This window comes from the organism of the source record quoted next, unplaced genomic scaffold, assembly GCF_019419815.1.
Source record: "Pyrus x bretschneideri cultivar Hongxiangsu unplaced genomic scaffold, Pyrus_bretschneideri_v1 Contig4, whole genome shotgun sequence".
Classification (NCBI taxonomy): Eukaryota; Viridiplantae; Streptophyta; class Magnoliopsida; order Rosales; family Rosaceae; genus Pyrus; species Pyrus x bretschneideri.
Window position 1 is genome coordinate 10,846,597 of NW_025999723.1, and position 21,570 is coordinate 10,868,166.

General features: G+C 34.9%; 3 protein-coding genes across 5 annotated transcripts; 1 reads left to right on the plus strand and 2 right to left on the minus strand.

The window, feature by feature from the left end:
• Positions 1 to 346: 346 nt before the first annotated feature.
• On the minus strand, positions 347 to 2,248 carry LOC125468764. Its single transcript, XM_048565135.1, has 4 exons — positions 2,075 to 2,248; positions 1,485 to 1,807; positions 781 to 870; positions 347 to 662 (listed from the first exon to the last, which is right to left on the minus strand). The coding sequence occupies exons 1-4, from the start codon at positions 2,224 to 2,226 to the stop codon at positions 595 to 597; spliced, it is 633 nt and encodes a 210-aa protein (XP_048421092.1). The 5' UTR covers positions 2,227 to 2,248; the 3' UTR covers positions 347 to 594.
• A 676-nt stretch (positions 2,249 to 2,924) lies between these two features.
• On the minus strand, positions 2,925 to 7,481 carry LOC125467992. 3 transcript variants are annotated; one of them, XM_048565134.1, is made up of 9 exons: positions 7,108 to 7,481; positions 6,141 to 6,247; positions 5,886 to 6,041; positions 5,612 to 5,717; positions 5,179 to 5,364; positions 4,668 to 4,833; positions 4,063 to 4,331; positions 3,359 to 3,448; positions 2,925 to 3,240 (listed from the first exon to the last, which is right to left on the minus strand). In XM_048565134.1, exons 2-9 carry the CDS (start codon positions 6,153 to 6,155, stop codon positions 3,173 to 3,175), a joined length of 1,056 nt encoding a protein of 351 aa, XP_048421091.1. In that variant the 5' UTR covers positions 6,156 to 6,247; positions 7,108 to 7,481; the 3' UTR covers positions 2,925 to 3,172. The 3 variants fall into 3 exon arrangements, with proteins under 3 accessions (XP_048421091.1, XP_048421090.1, XP_048421089.1); XM_048565133.1 differs by having other exon boundaries at positions 4,063 to 4,367; XM_048565132.1 differs by having other exon boundaries at positions 4,063 to 4,385.
• Positions 7,482 to 17,090: 9,609 nt separating this feature from the next.
• Positions 17,091 to 21,522, plus strand: LOC103929334 (DEAD-box ATP-dependent RNA helicase 31-like). Its single transcript, XM_048565425.1, has 10 exons — positions 17,091 to 18,265; positions 18,341 to 18,447; positions 18,721 to 18,776; positions 18,955 to 19,179; positions 19,534 to 19,740; positions 19,848 to 19,934; positions 20,055 to 20,150; positions 20,360 to 20,575; positions 20,810 to 20,992; positions 21,087 to 21,522. Exons 1-10 carry the CDS (start codon positions 17,172 to 17,174, stop codon positions 21,312 to 21,314), a joined length of 2,499 nt encoding a protein of 832 aa, XP_048421382.1. The 5' UTR covers positions 17,091 to 17,171; the 3' UTR covers positions 21,315 to 21,522.
• The last annotated feature ends 48 nt before the right edge of the window (positions 21,523 to 21,570 follow it).

Consider the following 21,570-nt stretch of genomic DNA (forward strand, 5'->3'; position numbering starts at 1 on the left):
TCATTCCGTAATTTAGATTAGATTAAAATATTACTCGAAATTAAATCCCGTATCCGGAATGTAAGGCCATGCACAGAGGCTGAAATGACCATTAGTTCTGCTTTGTTTCGCCGTTAAATTGAAAACTGTTATAATTACCAGACGGCCCAAAAGAATATCCCACCAGACGGCCCAAAAGAATATCCCAAGAAGGCTAGTTTAACTTCATCAATTTGCGAGTAATATAATTTGCTCAAATATGTGGCAATTTATTTGCTGCAATTAGCATGACAAGAATGGAATTGTTCAACTTTCCTTGGGATCTCATTAAGCTCCCATGACAGAAAAATAGCAAGATATACAGAACTAGGGAAAAGGCAGATGATTACGACTAAAAATAGCGATAATCATGCCGGTTTATCCAAATTACAGTACTGAACGTTCTCAGATAATTAAGTTTTTCGGGGAAAAGAAAATTACAATGCTAGATTAGCTAGTGATACAACAAGTTTCCTATCTGTATGCTAATACAAATCAAACTAGCTAACCAGAAATATTCTGTTCAGTCCTTCCTTAACAATTTAAAGTGAAAAAGGCGACTTTCCTCAACGTTCTCTAGGGTTTATCCTCATCTGACTGAGAGCATGGCGGTCCGGGTACAGAATCAACAAAGAACTCCTCCACTGATGCAAGGTAAAGCTTGTAAGTTATATTTGAACCCGTCCGACCAATATTATTAACCTGTAAAAACTATATATAAAATAAAATAAAAAGTAGAATAACTGATGCAATTCCAATTACCTATATCCTCTGGCTCTGGGGAGTCGAGTAAAATTTCAGAATCAGACGGTAGAAATGGGGAACCGGGATAGTTTCCTAAGGCTCCTAATTCTGCACAGAAAATCAAGGCAGTGAAATAACTAAACCGTCAGATATAAGAATTATGCAAAAGCAGCTTCATTTCAGTATTCATGCTTGGATCCGACATGTTACTTTATGTGCCTACACACGTAAGACTGAAATGCTGTAAGCCTTTCAAACGGCTTTAAATGTACCAAAATATTTGCTGCAACAAAACCTGCAGTTTCATGTTTACTCAGAAAACCCTTGCGTAATTTAAAAGCTAGTAGAAAAAGGAATGTTAAAAATTAAGTTCAGATCAATACAGAAAGTTATATTCTTGTTATACCCTCGGAGAAAGATATGAAATGCTTGTATCAGATATTGGAACTTAGAATATGCATGCTTCTGCTATATTTTGGCGATAACTCAAGCGCGTCTAGATGGAAATTGCAACTAACAATAGACACAGTTCTACCTATGTATCAAAATTTTATACAGAGATCTCTACAATAGCAGAAAATCATATATTCTATGCTAGGTACTTCAAATGCTTTATGGCCGGAAAAAGTATTAACACTTAATGACCGTCATAAATGATCCAAATAACCTTCAATTTCAAAAATATAATGTAAATCTGCCAATTGCTCAACACTACAAATTACCTCCCAAGTTTGACAAATCTGCTGTAAGATCTGATAAGCTGAAATTCCACTGAATTTGGTCCAGCGATCTCAAAGAATCCCGAGAATTTCCAGCTCCACCATCAGGTGCAAGTTGCAATCCAACAGAACTTGCCACATCGGATGTAAATGGTGTATCAAGTGCTGTGTCTACTCCCATTCCAGATATTTCTGAAGCAGAGAACGGGAAGTGGCCACTCGATGCAACTGATGTAGGACTTACAGGCATCTCCGATATGGGTGACATGGCGCTGTTTGGTGGAATGACAGGAACCACATCAGCACCACTGCAGTCCATCATAATACTTCAAAAAGAATAGATAAACAAAAAATAGTGGCCATTAGAAAAACTTTTATCTACCGAAACAGGATACAGGTGCACGAGACAAGGCAATGTCATCCAATACACTTGTTCCATAAGGAAAAGAAACTGTTTGAACCAATGTAATTCCTAAAAGAATGGGAAGGGGGGGGGGGGGGTGGGGTATCAGAGGAACAAAAAGTGTCTCTAAGGTTTAGGTAACAAATTATTTGTCATATTAAATGAGTAATCAAAGAGAGAAAATTCTCACTCATTCCCAGAATTCATCCGCATGGGATGAAAGTTGCTTGGTGCAGGTACTCCATTAACTACATGACAGTTAGACATTGCACATCCCATGGAATCGACATGGGGCTGACCCGCTGCTGGCATTGGAGGTTGCTGAAGGACGGGGTATCCCATAGGTAAGTTGTTAACTGCACTGCAAACAAGTGGCAATGAATACTAAAGACTATCACATAAAAATATCTTACTACAGATTGCCACAAACTGACAGCCATAAATAGATCCTTGTCAAACGAGAGTTCATCCAGAGTTCTTAAAAATGGAAGCATAGCTCTGTTAGCATTGAGGAACCAAATTATGATTCCTATGCATCCACCAAAAGAGATGGACATAAAGTAGAGCTAACAGAATCAATTCATGCATTTAACTTTATCCCACCATGTTGCTGCAAGCTGAAAACTTATAAACAAAAGAACATTCTAATCTTGTAAATTGAAAGTACACCTAAGTGCGTACCCAAGTTTTTGCCTAGAGCCCTCCTCAAGTTCGAAACATCCTTCCGTAATTTAGATTAGATTAAAATATTACTCGAAATTAAATCCCGTATCCGGAATGTAAAGCCATGCACACAGGCTGAAATGACCATTAGTTCTGCTTTGTTTTCCCGTTAAATTGAAAAGTGATATAATTACCAAACGGCCCAAAAGAATATCCCAAGAAGACTAGTTTAACTTCATCAATTTGCGAGTAATATAATTTGCTCAAATATGTGGCATTTTATTTGCTGCAATTAGCAGGACAATAATGGAATTGTTCAACTTTCCTTGGGATCTCATTAAGCTCCCATGACAGAAAAATAGCAAGATATACAGAACTAGGGAAAAGGCAGATGATTACGACTAAAAATGGCGATAATCATGCCGGTTTATCCAAATTACAGTACTGAACGTTCTCGGATAATTAAGTTTTTCGGGGAAAAGAAAATTACAATGCTAGATTAGCTAGTGATATAACAAGTTTCCTATCTGTATGCTAATACAGATCAAACTAGCTAACCAGAAATATTCTGTTCAGTTCTTCCCTAACAATTTAAAGTGAAAAAGGCGACTTTCCTCAACTCTCTCTAGGGTTTCTCCTCATCTGACTGAGAGCATGGCGGTCCGGGTACAGAATCAACAAAGAACTCCTCCACTGATGCAAGGTGAAGCTAGTAAGTTATATTTGAACCCGTCCGACCAATATTATTAACCTGTAAAAACTATATATAAAATAAAATAAAAAGTTGAAGAACTGATGCAACTCCAAGTACCTATATCCTCTGGCTCTGGAGAGTCGAGCAAAATTTCAGAATCAGACGGTAGAAATGGGGAACCGGGATAGTTTCCTAAGGCTCCTAATTCTGCACAGAAAATCAAGGCAGTGAAATAACTAAACCGTCAGATATAAGAATTATGCAAAAGCAGCATCATTTCAGTATTCATGCTTGGATCCGACATGTTACTTTATGTGCCTACACACGTAAGACTGAAATGGTGTAAGCCTTTCAAACGGCTTTAAATGTACCAAAATATTTGCTGCAACAAAACCTGCAGTTTCATGTTTACTCAGAAAACCCTTGCGTAATTTAAAAGCTAGTAGAAAAAGGAATGTTAAAAATTAAGTTCAGATCAATACAGAAAGTTATATTCTTGTTATACCCTCGGAGAAAGATATGAAATGCTTGTATCAGATATTGGAACTTAGAATATGCATGCTTCTGCTATATTTTGGCGATAACTCAAGCGTGTCTAGATGGAAATTGCAACTAACAATAGACACAGTTCTACCTATGTATCAAAATTTTATACAGAGATCTCTACAATAGCAGAAAATCATATATTCTATGCTAGGTACTTCAAATGCTTTATGGCCGGAAAAAGTATTAACACTTAATGACCGTCATAAATGATCCAAATAACCTTCAATTTCAAAAATATAATGTAAATCTGCCAATTGCTCAACACTACAAATTACCTCCCAAGTTTGACAAATCTGCTGTAAGATCTGATAAGCTGAAATTCCACTGAATTTGGTCCAGCGATCTCAAAGAATCCCGAGAATTTCCAGCTCCACCATCAGGTGCAAGTTGCAATCCAACAGAACTTGCCACATCGGATGTAAATGGTGTATCAAGTGCTGTGTCTACTCCCATTCCAGATATTTCTGAAGCAGAGAACGGGAAGTGACCACTCGATGCAACTGATGTAGGACTTACAGGCATCTCCGATATGGGTGACATGGCGCTGTTTGGTGGAATGATAGGAACCACATCAGCACCACTGCAGTCCATCATAATACTTCAAAAAGAATTGATAAACAAAAAATAGTGGCCATTAGAAAAACTTTTATCTACCGAAACAGGATACACGTGCACGAGACAAGGCAATGTCATCCAATACACTTGTTCCATAAGGAAAAGAAACTGTTTGAACCAATGTAATTCCTAAAAGAATGGGAAAGGAGAAGGGGGGGGGAGGGGGGGGGGGTGTGGTGTATCAGAGGAACAAAAAGTGTCTCTAAGGTTTAGGTAACAAATTATTTGTCGTATTAAATGTGTAATCAAAGAGAGAAATTCTCACTCATTCCCAGAATTCATCCGCATGGGATGAAAGTTGCTTGGTGCAGGTACTCCATTAACTACATGACAGTTAGATATTGCACATCCCATGGAATCGACATGGGGCTGACCTGCTGCTGGCATTGGAGGTTGCTGAAGGACGGGGTATCCCATAGGTAAGTTGTTAACTGCACTGCAAACAAGTGGCAATGAATACTAAAGACTGTCACATAAAAATATCTTACTACAGATTGCCACAAACTGACAGGCATATATAGATCCTTATACCCCACACAACTTACAGAAATAATAATCCTTTGACAATCACTATTGAGAATAACATTGAAACCTTAAAAGTCAAACGAGAGTTCATCCAGAGTTCTTAAAAATGGAAGCATAGCTCTGTTAGCATTGAGGAACCAAATCATGATTCCTATGCATCCACCAAAAGAGATGGACATAAAGTAGAGCTAACAGAATCAATTCATGCATTTAACTTTATCCCACCATGTTGCTGCAAGCTGAAAACTTACCAGGCATAGGATGGATCCCATTTTGTATAGGGGCCAAAGGAACCTTCGGAGGCATGGGATTATACTTCAAGAGATGATAGTGATGTTCCAGTAAATGATTGAAAAGGAGGATTTGTTTTTTCAATTTTAGCCTTATGTAATAGGCCCTGAAAAAGTCAGCATTTTCTTCTTCCAACTTCTGCCATACTGTATCAACAAATCAAAATAAAGAAAGTCAGCATTTTCTCCCAACTCACGATCACAACTAAAAAGATAAACATGTAGCGTATCAGGGTTACATATTTAATCCATTGATCCCTCATTAATACAGAAGAGACGATTATGTATAGCACTAGCAAAATGCCTAGTTATAAATCATAACATGTACAATTCCACTAAATGTAATGGCAGTAACGACAGTACAAATACTTAAAATAGGTTTCGAGTTGCCTACCCAAAGTTGTAAATCCAGGATCTATCCTTGCCCGAGTCAAGAGCGTTTTAACTACCTCATCTCTATTCATATATAATTGTAAACACCGCTCTATTAGATTCTGGACCTAAAACATTCATTTAACAGAATGTATCATAGCACAGATGAGAAACAGATTAGTCAAGCTACTCCACAAACATTATTCAGAAAAGGAAACAAAGTAAGACATACGGAACATAATAGAAAATGTAGAAAAGGAAAGAAAAGATTGCCAAAAAAAGTAATATATCCTCACAAGTTCAATATCTTGGCGTGATACTTTCTTGTTATCATTGCCTGAAGTGGATGCTGAAGCTGAATCTGTTGCAGGAGCCTCATTACTTTGGTTTTTCACTTGGTCACCTTGTGAATCATGTAAAACTTGAGTTGATGATGGATTTTCTTGCGTGCTCTGCGAATCCAAAAATAGGACTTTCTCTTTAGTCAAGAGAGAGATGTGCAAACAACCAGGTATGACACGCTAACAATGCGAAGAATTATGAAGTGGCACCTGTAAGTTCTTCATTTCATCTGAATGCAGGTGGAACACATGTCTTCAGTATGGCTCCGGTATTCTCCAAGCTAAAGGTTGTCTTTGCTGATACCAATACTCTCACACTTACAAACAACACCAATAACTATTCCATCAGTAAACAATACATATTCCAGATTTTATGCATTTAGTTTATAAGTTTCTACGCGTATAAACGAGCAAAGATGCATTTTTAAATTCGAAACACTCATTCAAAGTCTTCCCCCAACGACTCAGAGCAAAGCATTAACTAAAATTGGAAGTCCTTGTGTTGTGCTTTATCTACTTTGGTTTGGAAAATCCGCGAGTTTGAGCTTTCAAATACACAACAAGCACATGTAACAAGTCATTTCTCAAGGTGCCTATATTCTACCATTATAAGGCACTTATTGTCCCGCTAAAAACATCGAAAACGTATATAGATATATTTCCAGTTCATACAAGTTCTTTCGAAATCTTCGGTGTTTTCACTTCTGAGCAACAAAATTGAATCAAAAGCTTACATGGAATTTTCTGTTTTTGCCATACTCTTTAGATAGCAAAGAAATGCAGCATTTTTTTTTTACCACAAAACGCCTAATCTTTAATATTTATGCAAGAATTTTACACCCTAAATAACTGAAAAACTCTACAGAAATCATAAATAATTGAAAATACAGAAATTATGTGCATCCTTCAAGATCTCAGGACAACCAAGATTTTCAAAACCAATTAGTTTCGATCAGATCTCAGTCAAGTCCAAACCTTTTAGCCAATTTGCCACCTTTACACATTACATACAAGCTTAACCATTAAAATAAACTAATTTAATCATATAATTCAACTTAATAAACCATTAAAAAATTAGAGACAGAAAGACCTAGACAGAGAATACAATAAATTCAAAAAGAATCAATAGAAAAAGGAAATAGAAGGTGAAGATCCAGCATAAAATAAACTATACTACCTTAAAATCCCAGTTACAAAATCTCCAAGAAAACAAAACCGACACACTTTATTTCGACAAATTAAGGGAACCCAGTTCCAGAATCTCCCAGAAGACAGAAAAGACACTTTATTTCGACGAATTAAGAAAACCCAGTTCCCTTTTCAAGCTGAAGAGTCAACAAACATCGAACAGACACCTCTCTCTCTCTCTCTCTCTCTCTCTCTAGAAAAAGCTTGAGCAAGTACAAAAAGAAACAGACTTGGAGGCTCAAATTACAGACTATGGCTTCTACGTAGCTGGTATTAGTTCGAGATTACTTCCATTATATTTAAATAATAAAAAATAGAGAAGGAGGAGGAGGAGGAAGAAGGAGTTGGGAGTTGAAAGGTCGCAGCAAGATAGCTATGGCATTATTGGAAGGTGCAGCATGAGAGAGACTATTGTAAAGAAACAAAAAGAAGGAGAATAAGAAAAAGGAGTTGGGATTTGAGATGATATTTGGGTTTGGCTTTTATACTATTGGGCTTTCTATTTTCAAACTTATTTTTCCTCGAAATTTAGGCGAGAAATTATCTTGAAATAGAAATGTTTAAATGAATAAAATATAAATTATCAAGCTGAGTAAAATATTATTGGGAAACACTAGCAACTTTTTACTCGGAAATTCTCGTTTTACTTCACTTCCTTTGTATATCATCTTGTAAGTCTTTGAAGATCAAAACTGTCTGACTTCTTGATCATCCTTTGAAGATTAGTTATAGGGAAAATCAATCAAATAAAAGATTGTTTAATTGTTCAATTAATGTTTTCAAAATTTTAGTTCTATGTGAGAAATATAATTTGTCTATTTATCAGACCATCCTCTAAATAAAATGTCTAACTGTAAGAGTCAAATTCAATTGATGATTGATGTGGCAATCTAAAGTTTTATGTAAAATTTTGTAATTCTACAATTGAATTATCAAATGTTATTTTATTATTTAAATAGAGCTTTAAAGTTTTGTAATTATTAAAAAAAAGTTGATACAAAAATTTTATTGGTAAAATGATAATGGAATAAGTGACCACCATTAAAATGAATTAAAAAGAAATTTGACATTGATATCAATTTGACTCCAAAGCACAAAGCCTTTAAATTTATCTGCAAATAACATTTCGGTTTGAGAGATTTTTGATGTCAAATATGTACAGTAGCATTCCACATAGGATTTTGATATCTTCTTCAAAGATGCTCTTAGGTTATCTAACGACTTCTAGTTTAGCAATCTTTTATATATATGATATTTAAATGATTAACCAAAAAAATAGACTGAGTTCGAACCATTGTGAAACATTTCTGAAGAAGAAGAATAACTGAAAATGTAAAACAAAGAAAGTTTCTTTATTTATTTAGGAGTTTATAGGCTTGGGCCACGGGCTCTTCACAATTGCGCGGACTTTATTTTCTATTGGTTACAACGATAAATTTGCAAAATGGAGAGAAGAAAATAAATTAATATTAAAATCGTTATCAAGAAATTCAAGTTACATCGCACTTATAAACAAAGAAAAATAACATTCGATCGATGTACAAACACACTATTTATCTATTATTTATTTTTCACAAAATGATAATGCGTCACTATTCACGACTCACGAGGCCTCTGTGGTGCGGGCAATTGTCATGGCTCACGAGAGCACCCTTTGTTTTCCCAAATCTTCTTTTATTTACTAAAAGATAATTTTTCTTTCTTTGAAATTGAATTGAATTTTTTTTTTTTGTCAATATATTCTTTTTGTTATTTTGTTACTCATTTAATTATGTAGTGCTCTTGGCTGCTTTTTTTTTTTTTTTTTTTTTTTCTTTTCTAATGTAATAGTGTTGTTTATGAATGGAATTAACAAACCTTCTGCCAATGATACTTGGTTAAAATCGAGTAGGACAAAACTAAAATATAATGTGAAGTCTATTTACTTCTCAATTTTTATGTATTATAAAACGAGTGATGTGTGAGAAATAAAAATGATACATATACTTTGTATACATATTTATGGTACGTAAGCATATCATTGTGTAAGCTAAATATGAGGAGAGCACCGTAGCATCAGTGAGACTAGTGATATTGATCCATTGAAATTTTGGCACATGTACAACTAAAACACATCTGCTACTGCTATCCAACGTCTTATTGAATAAGTTGTAGAACTACTCACACATGTTATACATTTCTCGAAAGTTACTGCACGTTAGAGTTCAGTATTACTCACACATGTTCACACCTATAATTTCAGAGCGAGCATTTGTAGACGTGAAACTCAAGATTGACTATCAAAGCAGATCCCAGAAACCCTAGTTCTAAACCTAAGTCCTAATCGCTAGAATTCATACGTACTTAATCAACTTTCAACCAAAAAATAATTCCACGGTTCCTCGTTGTCATTCTTCTAATTCTATTCTCGTAATCAAATAACACATAAAACTCATATACTCTTTCCTAAGGGAGAGGGATAAAAAAGGAGCTTCATTAATCAAACCTGAATTACAAGGGTAATGTTATTCATACCATGTTTTCGTACCACATTTTCATACCATCTTAGGTGACATTTGACAACCACATCATTTGAATTAATCAGATTTTTAAATTTAGTTTATTATTTAATAAACTAATAATTAAGAAAAACTAGTTAATTAAATTATGATTGTGGTATACGAGAAGTCTTTCTCCTTCATTTCCTTGGGTTTTGCAAATTTTTCAAATGATATGGATGTCCACATCAAATGTCACCTAAGGTGGTATAGAAATGTGATACAAAAACATGGTATGCATAGCAATACTCGAATTACAATGATCGTATGCGTGCATGCACAAAAGGTGGCTAAAAAAATTTGAATAAATTATACGAAAAAACTCCGAACAAGAAAAAAAGAAAAAGAGCCGTACATGCCAAAGACATCAGCTTAATAGTCAAATAATCAGATAAGTCTTAGCTAACTAATGAATCATCAACCATGGAGAGGACCTGAATCTAACCACACAGAGAACCGCTTTAAGGAGGAGAATTATCTCCCCTCTTAATCTCTCATCTTCCATTTCTTTATATTTGAATGATTACGGTTAAACTACTTTAACATCTTATATTGATTTTTTTTTTTTTTTATAAAAACAATAAGACAAAAAGCAATATGTGAAATGAGGGAAGAAAAAGAGATGAAAATAGGAGAAGAGAGAATCCTACTCACTCAAACAAACCAACATAAGACCGATCAAGCAAGCATCTTAATAGGAAATACATTCGAAAGAAACGAACAAAAGTAGAAAGACATCGTGGGAGTGTGGCCATGCATCATTTAAAACTGGATTCAAAAGGCAATGCATAATCTACACTATGTGGAACATTCTTTGTTAACTAAAAAGGGTGAAAGATATTTTTGTTTTCTATCACGACAAATAAGTTAATGACAGTAATGTAATTTCATAAAACAAAATTTTGCTGTTTTTTTAAACCTCACTTATAAGTGATTTTATCATCTCTAATTTTAAAAAATAAAAAAAAATAAAAAACAAATCTCTCTTCCTTTTTCTCCATTCCCACGTTCTCATTCTCTTTCTCTCTCCTTCAATTTTAAACACAAAAGTAAAAAATTTCCTACACTTTATTTGTGGGTATATATACTAGTATAGAAAAAGAATAAAAAAAATATGAGATTTGCGGTGTGGACTTGTGGACCGACCTCTATAAGAAAGAAAAAAGCGACCATCTTAATAATTAAGGAAGATATAAGGAAATGACAAGAGTGATTGTAATAATGCATGCAAGCAAATCCAAGTTGTTGATTGTTGTTTGTTTCACTCATTTTTTCTGAATACACATGCACTACACAGCATGGTGCATATATAATAATTATTTAATTAACATATCATATTTTTATTTTTGTTCAAGACAAACGTCTGATATCCAATTTTAACATACGTTTAGGGAAGTACGTAAATTTGGTAACATACACTTTTGCAAACTTACGACATAAATATAATCATCCTTGTATTTGGTTTTGTAATTTTCTTAAGAGATCTATGCCTAGAATAAGTTTTGATACGTATTATTTATAAATCTGACGAGGATTTTTTTTTTTGTAATTTTATTTAATAAAAAGGGAGTGCCAATTATAAAACTGTGGTCCAACCATGGAAAAAATCTCATAGCCCATCAAGCTGATTTCTCCATTGTAAATTTGTAAATATATGTTTCAAGATATTATTCTGCAAATGAGACGACAGGACCACATTTGTAGTTTATATACAATCATACTGAAGTGAATTATGGCGGTTTGAAGACGACTTAGCCATTTTGGTCGTATGTAGATTCTGGATCCCAACTCGAGGAAATCTCCAACTCTTACTAAAACTCATGAGTCACTGCAAAACTCCAACTCTATACAGACTAATTCATGACAATTTATTCTGCATATTATAAAGCAACTGGAAATCAGATAGAAGTTTTTATGAGAAAATGCAAGAGTCATGAGAATCACTTTTTTTAATTTATTTTAATGTGAATAAATTATTCTTATGTAATACCATCTCCTAGTGTCACTGCAACTCATCTTTTTTTTTTTTTTTTTTTTTTTGTTTAAAATTAGTGCGGAGGTCTCAGATTCGAAACAATATGTTTGTTTATTTAGTTTGCAATTTTTACAAATTTCCTTTCATAAAAGTACTGTGATCATAAAGTTTAACTAGAAATTGTGGTTTATGTTGTTTAAAATTAATGAGGAGGTTCCGGATTCGAAACACTATATGCGTTTTTTACTCTCTAGTTTTTATGAATTTCTTTTCGTAAGAGTATAAGTTAGAAGTTTAATAAAAGCAATGATTTTTGTTGTTTAAAATTAATAAATTAGTTCGAGGTCTTTTGGTTCCCTTCTCTCAATACAAAAGTAAATTAGTTTTTTTGCGTTTCTAAATTATTGAGTTTGAAGTGTTTTTCTAAATATAATTTATCAAAGTCTTATGTGTAAAAACAGATAGTTTTTCTTATACGAAATTAGGGCACATTTTTAACGTCGTTTGGGCGCCTCCAAAATTTTAGGACCAGCCTTGCTCATCATATACAACGTTATTAATCCACATGTGATTACATACTTTATTTGAAAGTGTACTTAGAATATAGCAAAAAAATGATTTAAGATAATAAAAAAAACGTATCTGATAGCGGTTAAAATAATAATAAAAAAAAGAGTTAAAAGTGCTTATATCGGAGCTCAAAAATCATTAAAATCGGAGCTAAAATAACCGTTAAATTGTGATTTTTCGTTTGTAACCATCGAAAACTTTTGTTCCGTTATGTAATCTCTTAATGTTTATTTTTTACGATTTTTTACGTATGCAATCTCGGAGTGTGTAAAAATAAGTTTGACGGTTGGATCGTTGAAAAAAGTTTCGTAGAATGCATATCGTGTCAAAACGGTAGATTAAACAAACTCTTAGAGTTAATATTATACTTCCAATAAGTATAAAACAAGATTTTGTGGTATCCACTGGTGTAAATATTTTAAATTGAAGATCGAATTCGTTCATTTCATTCTTATAGGGTCAAGGAGTGTAGCTGTAAAAAAATATCAAAACCAGAGCTAAAATAACTATTAAAATGTGATTTTTCATTTATAACTGTCGAAAACTTATGTTTTGTTACCTAATCTCTGAATGTTTTTTTTTTTTTTTTTTTTGTGATTTTTTATGTATGCAATCTTGTAGTATTTACAAATAAGGTTGACGGTTAGATCATAGAAATTAGTTTCGTAGAATGCATATCTCCAATAAATTTGCCTAAATTTTGAAGCAGGAAAGTAATTTGTGCTAATTTTTTTTTTATGTTTTTCAAGTATTGATTATACAATATTTAGTTTGTATGATGACATTTTCATTGTATAATTATTTTTTTGTTTCTTTATCGCATATTTTACATGGGTTATTATCTATTAAACCAAACAATTATTTATTTAATTTTTTAAAAACGTATTCTATTTAAATACATAATATTTATTAAACCAAACAATTATTATTTTATTTTTTAAAATCGTAACAAAATTTTGGGAGGATTTTTGCCACCATTTTTTTCTGTCGATTATAATTGACAGTAATGAAAATTTTCTATCGGTTTTTATTTAAAAAAAAAATGTTTTTGTTTGTTTTAACCGACAGTAGTGAAAATTTTCCAAAATAAAGCCCCTCCATCTCTTCCTTGTGACGGTGCCTTCTCCCTTCCCCCTTTTCTCCTCTCCTCATTTCCTTCTCCTTCTCTTCTCCCTATCTCCTTCTCGCTTGAATCACCATGGATGAACAAGGCAGAAGCTATGCAAACTCTTGAGCACAGAGACAAGCAAAGCGCTGTAAGTCCTTCCACATGCTTCCACCTATGATTTAATTTATGTTTTTGTTGGATATGAATAATTCATATTTTGGAAGATGTCAACAAAGGCTCCATCTTATTGGGATTTCATAGATATTTATGGATTTTATAGTTAAATTGCTTATATATAATGTTATAAATACCCAAAAAATTTGTATTTGCGTGAAAAATTTTTTTATTGAAGAAACATATGGATTTCAAATGATCCATATATCAAATTCGTAACTTTATCATTTGACATTAAATTATTTAAATTTTTTTTTTCAAATGTCACTTACTACTATGGTTTAGTTGTATGATTCTCTATTTGCAAGTGGGAGATTTTAGATTCGAATCTTGTAAGTAGTAAGTTCATAACCGACGAGTTTTGTAGAAATTAATTATGACTAGCTCATTGTGTGGCTATACCCAAATCTCATCACCTTTGTGTTTTATTTCAAATAAATTTTATTAGTAGTAATTAATCAGGTTCAAATTAATAATAAAATAAATAAATTTTGGGGGGAACTTTGTAGAATAGATTTATTGAATCGATTATTATTCTTGATCGTAACCAACGAGTTTTATTCTTGAAAGTGGTTTATAATTTTTTTATTACTAATATATTTTCTGTCGGTTTTATCCGATAGAGAATGCTCTTATTTATTCATTATTAATAAATTCTCTATCGGTTATATCTGACACAAGTTTTGTCGGTTTTAGAGTATTTTTTTTGTCGGTTTTATCCGACAAAGAATGCTCTTATTTATTCATTATTTATATTTTCTCTGTCGGTTATATTCGACACAATTTCTGTCGGTTTTAGAGTATTTTCTATCAGAAAATTCATTTCCTGATGTTGGCAATTTTGTCCCTTATTATATCCGCCACTGCATTCATTTTCTGTCGGATTTTGCTTAATATGCGACAGTAATATATGTTTCTTGTCGGTTATCATAGCAAAACTAACAAATGGTTTCGTAGTAGTGAAAAAAAAAAGTTAAAAGTGTTTATATATATATATATATATATATGTAAGAAAAGTACCCGAAAAATCTTTATAAAAAAATCTATTAAATTATATTTTATGTGTATCTAATACAAGTGCTTATTTATGAGCATATATAAATGGTTTTTTAGAAAATTATTTTCAAACTAGCCCTTTAAAAATACAAAACTCTAAACTATATAAACTCCAAGTTTACTCTTATATATTACGCAACACCACATATATGAATGTGACAATCTGCCAAACTTTTTTCTAAAAGAGGAGTTAGATTGAACACAATAAGTGTTGTATAACTAAACACGTATGTGAGTTAAGAACAGTAGAGCTAGCTAATTAGGGTTGTCAACTTTGAAACTTTTAAATGAAAGGATGACATGTCTGGAGGCAGTTTGGTCTAAAACCATGTGAGATTGAATGATGGTTTTGGTACTTGGAAGTCAGTTTTCTCCAGTAAATTTTGATCTTTTTCTTCCCTTGATTCATAAGACGTACGAGTCTCATCGCATCTCATCGCATCGCAACAAAGAAAGCAACAATAATAGCATATGTATCAATATCACGCTCCTCTCAACTTACAAAAAGCCAACATTTCTATATGGCCGACCAACAAAGATATGAACTCCATTTACCTACCAAATCAAAACCACGTAAATCTAGCAACAACTCTAATGTCTATTCTCCCACCTCATTTCTGGCCGCATTAGAACCATAATTAATTTTAATTTTTTTCTCTTTTAGTGTTACACATATATTAGCCACGAGAAACAAAAATATTTTTGAAATTTTAGGTACATCAACCAAATGTAGTGCATATTGACACATTGTTTTTATCTTTTAGTAGAGCAATGATGTTAGTGGGCTAAATAGTTATTTGTTAAAGGAGAAGGGGGATAGGTAGAGGATGAACTTGTACCAGAGTGCATATGTATGATTGTCTTCTACCACTGGCGTAAAACTCTATATGCGACAATGTTTTAATTGTCACAAATAAATAAATTTAGAATCGGATCAACTATGGACTAATAAAATTGACATGACCTTCCACATAAGCTGGTATAAAAAAATCCGTAAGAGAACTTAGGAAAGTAAAAATGATGAAGGGGTGGTGGGACGAATTAGAGAGAAATGAAGAAGATTATGGGCTCGTTTGAAGTTTTTTATAATGACTGAAAAACGTTTTTGATGAAAGTGTTTTTGGAACCAGTTCTTTAGTAAAAATGCAAGTGAATCTTGAAAAAACACTTTCACCCAAAGCTATTTCAGTCATTTTCAAAAGCACTTCCTCCATCTCTAGTTCAACTATAATGAAAACTAAAACAATTAGAAACGAAATTAATGATTATCAAATGATCCCCTAGTTCTCTTGTCGTTGGATAGAAATCTTTGTTTTAGTATGAGCAGTTTTGAGACTGAAAAGCATATGCAAACTGTACACGTGAATCATTGTGAGAAGGAAAGCAGAAGAGAAACACTTTTCTTTGTCTTTTGCCTTGCTTGCTCAAAAGTCTGTTTCATCAGCAACAACATGGCAGCATCAGATTGATTCATATTTCCAGGTTGAAAGCACTAAATAGTAAAAATGTAAGCAGATAAATTATGTCCCGTTGTATCAAGACGTCCAAAATCTAAATTTCTTTTCAGTGAAAATTATAAGCAAATTTATTGGGTATGGAAAAAAGTTTATACGCGTTTTCAGTCCACAAATAAAGAAAGTAGAAGAAAAAACAACATGTACACATCGTGGACGTGGATGAACTGTTTTGGTGTGTTTTTACGTAATATTAGGGGTCCCAAGGTTGCTCATACCCATCAAGAAATTATTGGAGGGAATGAAGGACCACTTCGATATTTCATCTTCTTCACACTTTTGTCTATGTTCTTGGTAATTTTTATTAACCACTCAACGGTTGTGTTAGTCTAAAATAAGGGAGCAAACCACATTCCTTATGAGTTTGGGAAGAAGTTGAGTTACAACGAACTGTGATTTGTATAGAACTCATCTCGTGAGACACACATTAATAGATGACTATTTTTTTTAGTACATCGATATATTTTTATACTAAGGGGAGGGAGAGTTCGGCCAAGCCATATGATAACAACCTCATTTGGTATCGAATTCGTCATCCACAAGATTCGAATGTAAGACCTTTTGACTTTTACGTAAAAGAAGAATACCACCAGACCATAATATTGAGTGGCCTTAATCAACGACTATTAGATATTAATAATTGCTTCTAATATTTCTCTACACTAATTGTCATTATTAGTAGGGTATGATTGTTCGCCATGTACTCCTTATTAGATTTTGTCTTTAATTAGTACCTCTTTCCAACAATGACAACTCTATTCGACAAAGAAAACAATGAGAACTCTATATACATAGACATCTCTAAATATCATTAGATTGAGAACTAGTTTTTAGCTATAATTTTTTTTGAGAAAATACTTCAATTTCGAATTTTATGATAGTATGAAATGCTTTGTGCCTCAACAATGGCAGCTGGCCCATGACACAGTTAGGCCCAAAAGAGAGAAGATCACCCGGGTGCTCTACATATCTGCCCTGAAAACGGTGTCGTTTGGTTTTAGAGCCTATGCCCTATCCTCTCCTAAAACTATAAAAACGAACGCTCACATTTCGCTAAACCCTAAACCCTAAATCCCCATTTCTGGGGACTCCTCACACTTCTGCACCACACAAACCTCCATGAAAGCGACGTCGCTTTCAGCAACTTTCATGCCCGTCGGACTCTTACCCCAACTCCGACTCCTCAGCACCTCTGTTCCGGCGACCCGTTACCCGCCCATGAAATTCGCGCCTTCCATTTCGTCCTCTCAGGCCGTACCCATTTTGTCGCGGGTCTTCCCCTTGAGGCTTAGGTACGTAGGGTTGGGGCTTCGTCGCTCTCTGCAGACTGAGCGAGCATTTTCAACTCGGGCGTTCCGGGGCTCCAGGACCGGGTCGGGGTCCGAGTTGCCACGTGCCTACGAGAGAAGAGCGGGTGGAGCTTCGAAGAGTCTGATTGAGGACGAGGCTGAGCTCAGTGACTGGGTCAGCGAGTTAAAGAGTGACTCGCGCGGCGAATCGGAGGGCCGTAGGGGGACGGTTGGAGAGAGGGGTACCGATAGGGAGTCGTATCCGATGAAGAGGAGCAGGAGAGATAGTGACTCAGGAGATTTTGGTGATTCTAAAAGGCGAGAATCTCGATCACCGAATCAGTCTTTTTCGAGAAATTCGGGGATGAGTAAGCGATTTGATAATAAATCTGAGGGTGATAGGAAAGAGAGAGCATTTCCACCCAGAAACAGTCGTGGGAATCTGAATTCAAATGGCGATTTTGGAGATTTGAGTAGGCGAAGATTTCCGGCCCAAAATGATTCCTTTTCGAGAAATGCAGGGACAAGCAATCGCTTTGATAACAAATTTCGGAGTGATGATGACAAGGAAGACAGATTTCCCCGTAGAAACAATCGTGGGGACTCAAATTCGTTTTCAAAAGGGAGTTCGAGTTCAAGGGTGAAAGGGGAATCATTTACCAGGAATAGAGGTGGAAGAGATTCGGGTAAAGAATTGCGAGTAATGGATGATACTGAAGAGGAGGAGGTAAAACCATTTGGCGGTATTGGGGATTTTCTTAGTGAGGAAGAGAGTGACACTGCTGCTTCTGATGATGATGGTTTTGGAGTATTAAGAGAAAAAAATGCAGCTTCTTTGCTTTGTGGTTCGGATGATGAAGCGAGCAAAAGGGTTCTGCCTAAAAGTTCAGCTGGAAGCTCTGACTCTTATTTGAGTGAATCGCGGTCTGTTCAACATCAACATTTTCATAATGGATCGTTGACAAGTATCTTGTCTTAACTTATTTTGAATGATTGCAGGTTTGATCAATGTTCGGTCTCTCCGCTGTCCTTGAAAGGAATCAAGGACGCAGGATATGAAAAGATGACTGTAGTGCAAGAAGCTACTCTTCCAGTAATATTGAAAGGTTTGTTTCTTTACAAAATCATGCACCGACTTCAGGATGAGAATGCCCCCCCGGGGGGGGGGGGGCAACTTATTTTGAACAATGCCTCTTCATGAGGATACTGAAAGAAACAGAAGCTTTGTTTAATCAGGATTGCCTATAATATAAATAAGATCAAGTAACTACTGTGTCCTCTTAAAGATGTCTGTTTTTGTTTTTGCCTCTAAGATTTGATTGGTATCTTTGCGTGTCCATGTTATGGAACTGCTTATTCTACTTTGTTGTGTTTTGTAGGCAAGGATGTGCTGGCCAAGGCTAGAACAGGCACTGGAAAAACTGTGGCGTTCTTGGTATGGAATCTCATTTGTTTCTTTGTGCGAATGAATGTTCTTGTGTTAAAAAAAGATGCAACATGTATGATAAATTCCATGCTACTTTAGTTCACTTGAGGCATTGGATCTGTATCATCAGTTTATGCAATTGCAGGGGACTTTTCATCCTACTTGACATTGAGTTTATTTGTTTCAGCTTCCATCAATTGAAGTTGTTGTAAATTCGCCTCCTATTACCCGTGATAACAAGCGACCACCAATTTTTGTACTTGTTATATGCCCAACCAGGGAGTTGGCAAGTCAAGCTGCTACTGAAGCCAATAAGTTGTTGAAATATCATCCCTCTGTTGGTGTCCAAGTTGTGATTGGTGGTACACGACTTGCTTTAGAACAGAAACGTATCCAAGCCAACCCTTGCCAGGTAAGTTTTTTATTGCTGGAGAACTTTGTCATTTACTGCATCGCCCTGTTTCATTAACTTCACTTGCTAAATATAAACTGAGCTAATGATTGATTGTACATTGACATAGGTCTAGAATTTCGTGAGCTTGTCTAATAGGTGAATTACCGAATCAAGTTAGTTTATAGGCTTTTATAAAGTTGACAAGGTTTAATTGAGATGAAGGTTCGCATTAGATTCCATTACTTGATACTGGCTCTTTTATTACTGATACGATACTAACTGAGGACAGAGATGAAAATTTCTATCAACATAGTTTGATCCGTGTTTAATTGGCACTGTTTATATGCAATGTAACACGTATAAAACATACAGATTCTTGTCGCTACACCTGGAAGGCTCAAAGATCACATTGAGAATACCGCAGGTTTTGCAACTAGGCTGATGGGTGTCAAAGTCCTTGTACTTGATGAAGCTGATCATTTACTGGATATGGGATTCCGTAAAGATATTGAAAGGATTATATCAGCTGTTCCCAAACAACGGCAGACACTTTTGTTTTCCGCCACTGTTCCGGAAGAGGTTTCTCTCACTACTATTTTTTGTGGTAATGTGGATTTTCAGTAAATGCGAAGAAAACATACATTTAAATACATTGTAGATGAACACTGGTTTCTTCCTAATTGTAGGTCCGTCAAATCTGTCATATTGCTTTGAAAAGAGATCACGAATATATCAATACAGTTGAAGAAGGCAGTGAAGAGACACATGCACAGGTTGGCTTTTTTCTGACATGTATGTACGTGTATGTGTGTGTGCCCGTATTGATATGATATTTAATTTTGACAATTTGATGATTAATAATATATGTTTGATTTTTGTATGGATGATTTCAGGTCGCACAGACGCATTTGGTCGCTCCATTGGACAGGCATTTTTCCTTAGTATATAGCCTTCTTAAAGAGCATATTGCAGATGATGTTGACTATAAGGTAGGTATTGTATTACCCAAAGCCTTGGCTTGTTCAATTCATCCACCAGACTTTAGGTGTTTCCATTAGTATCGATTTAATACCATAGATATTTTTCTTAGGAAGCATGGTTTGTGTTGCCCACCATTTTGCGATCTTATATAACATATGTGAGCTGTATCACCTTTATTGCTATCTTATGTAACATGTGATTCTCATATTATGCGCAGGTTCTTGTATTCTGCACTACCGCTATGGTAACACGACTGGTTGCAGACCTTCTTGGTGAGCTGAACTTGAATGTCAGAGAGATCCATTCTAGAAAGCCACAGAGTTATAGAACCAGGGTTTCTGATGAATTTCGGAAATCAAAGGGTCTTATTCTTGTGACTTCTGATGTATCTGCACGTGGGGTTGATTATCCAGATGTTTCCCTAGTCATACAGGTAATATGCAAGATTTAAATAGAGGTTCCTTTGCCATTTATTCATCATGCAATATTTAAATTGTGGCTTTCAGTTAACCGAGTTCCATGTCTTTCTAAATCTTTTAGCTAAGTTGCTTTACCTTGTTTAAGCATCATAAACAGTTTTAGTACATTCTTTTGCAACTTCAGCTGTTGTAGATTTGAAACTAAGTCCCCTTATCATTGACCCTCTACCTTTTTTTTGCAAATATAGGTGGGCGTGCCAGCCGATAGACAACAGTATATACATCGACTTGGAAGAACTGGTCGTAAAGGCAAAGTGGGGCAAGGGATATTGCTACTGGCTCCTTGGGAGGAGTTCTTCTTGTCCAATATTAAGGATTTGCCAATATCCAAGGCTGCTGTACCGTCAGTCGATCCAGATACTACGAAGAAGGTGGGTTTTTCTCCCTCTTTTTGTCACTTGTTTCTTCCCTTTTTTCCTTGAAACATATAGTTTTATGCTTTAATGTTGGAATTGTATCTAACAGGTGGAACGAGCACTGTCCAATGTGGAGATGAAGAACAAAGAAGCAGCGTACCAAGCATGGCTCGGGTATTACAATTCAAACAAGAAAGTGGGGCGCGATAAGCATAGGCTTGTGGAGCTTGCTAATGAGTTTAGCCGAAGCATGGGGCTGGACAACCCTCCGGCCATTCCCAAGCTCGTTCTTGGCAAGATGGGGCTTAAGAATGTCCCTGGATTGCGTTCCAAGTAGCTCCGTTAGCAGCCAACCTAGTCAGTTGATTCGGTTGTCCCGATTACTTGTTAACAATTGAAAAACTTAAATTTAATGTTAGAGATTTTGTAGTTGAAGTTGAACAACGTATGCTGCTATGCGATGCGACACAGACAACACAAACTTAAACACAAACTATTGTTGTTTAAAATTTTTTTGGGATACATGTGGAAAGTTGAAGTTTGTATTTCTGAAGCTTTAAGTATTTAGTTTGTTGTACAAGCGAGTTTGCGTG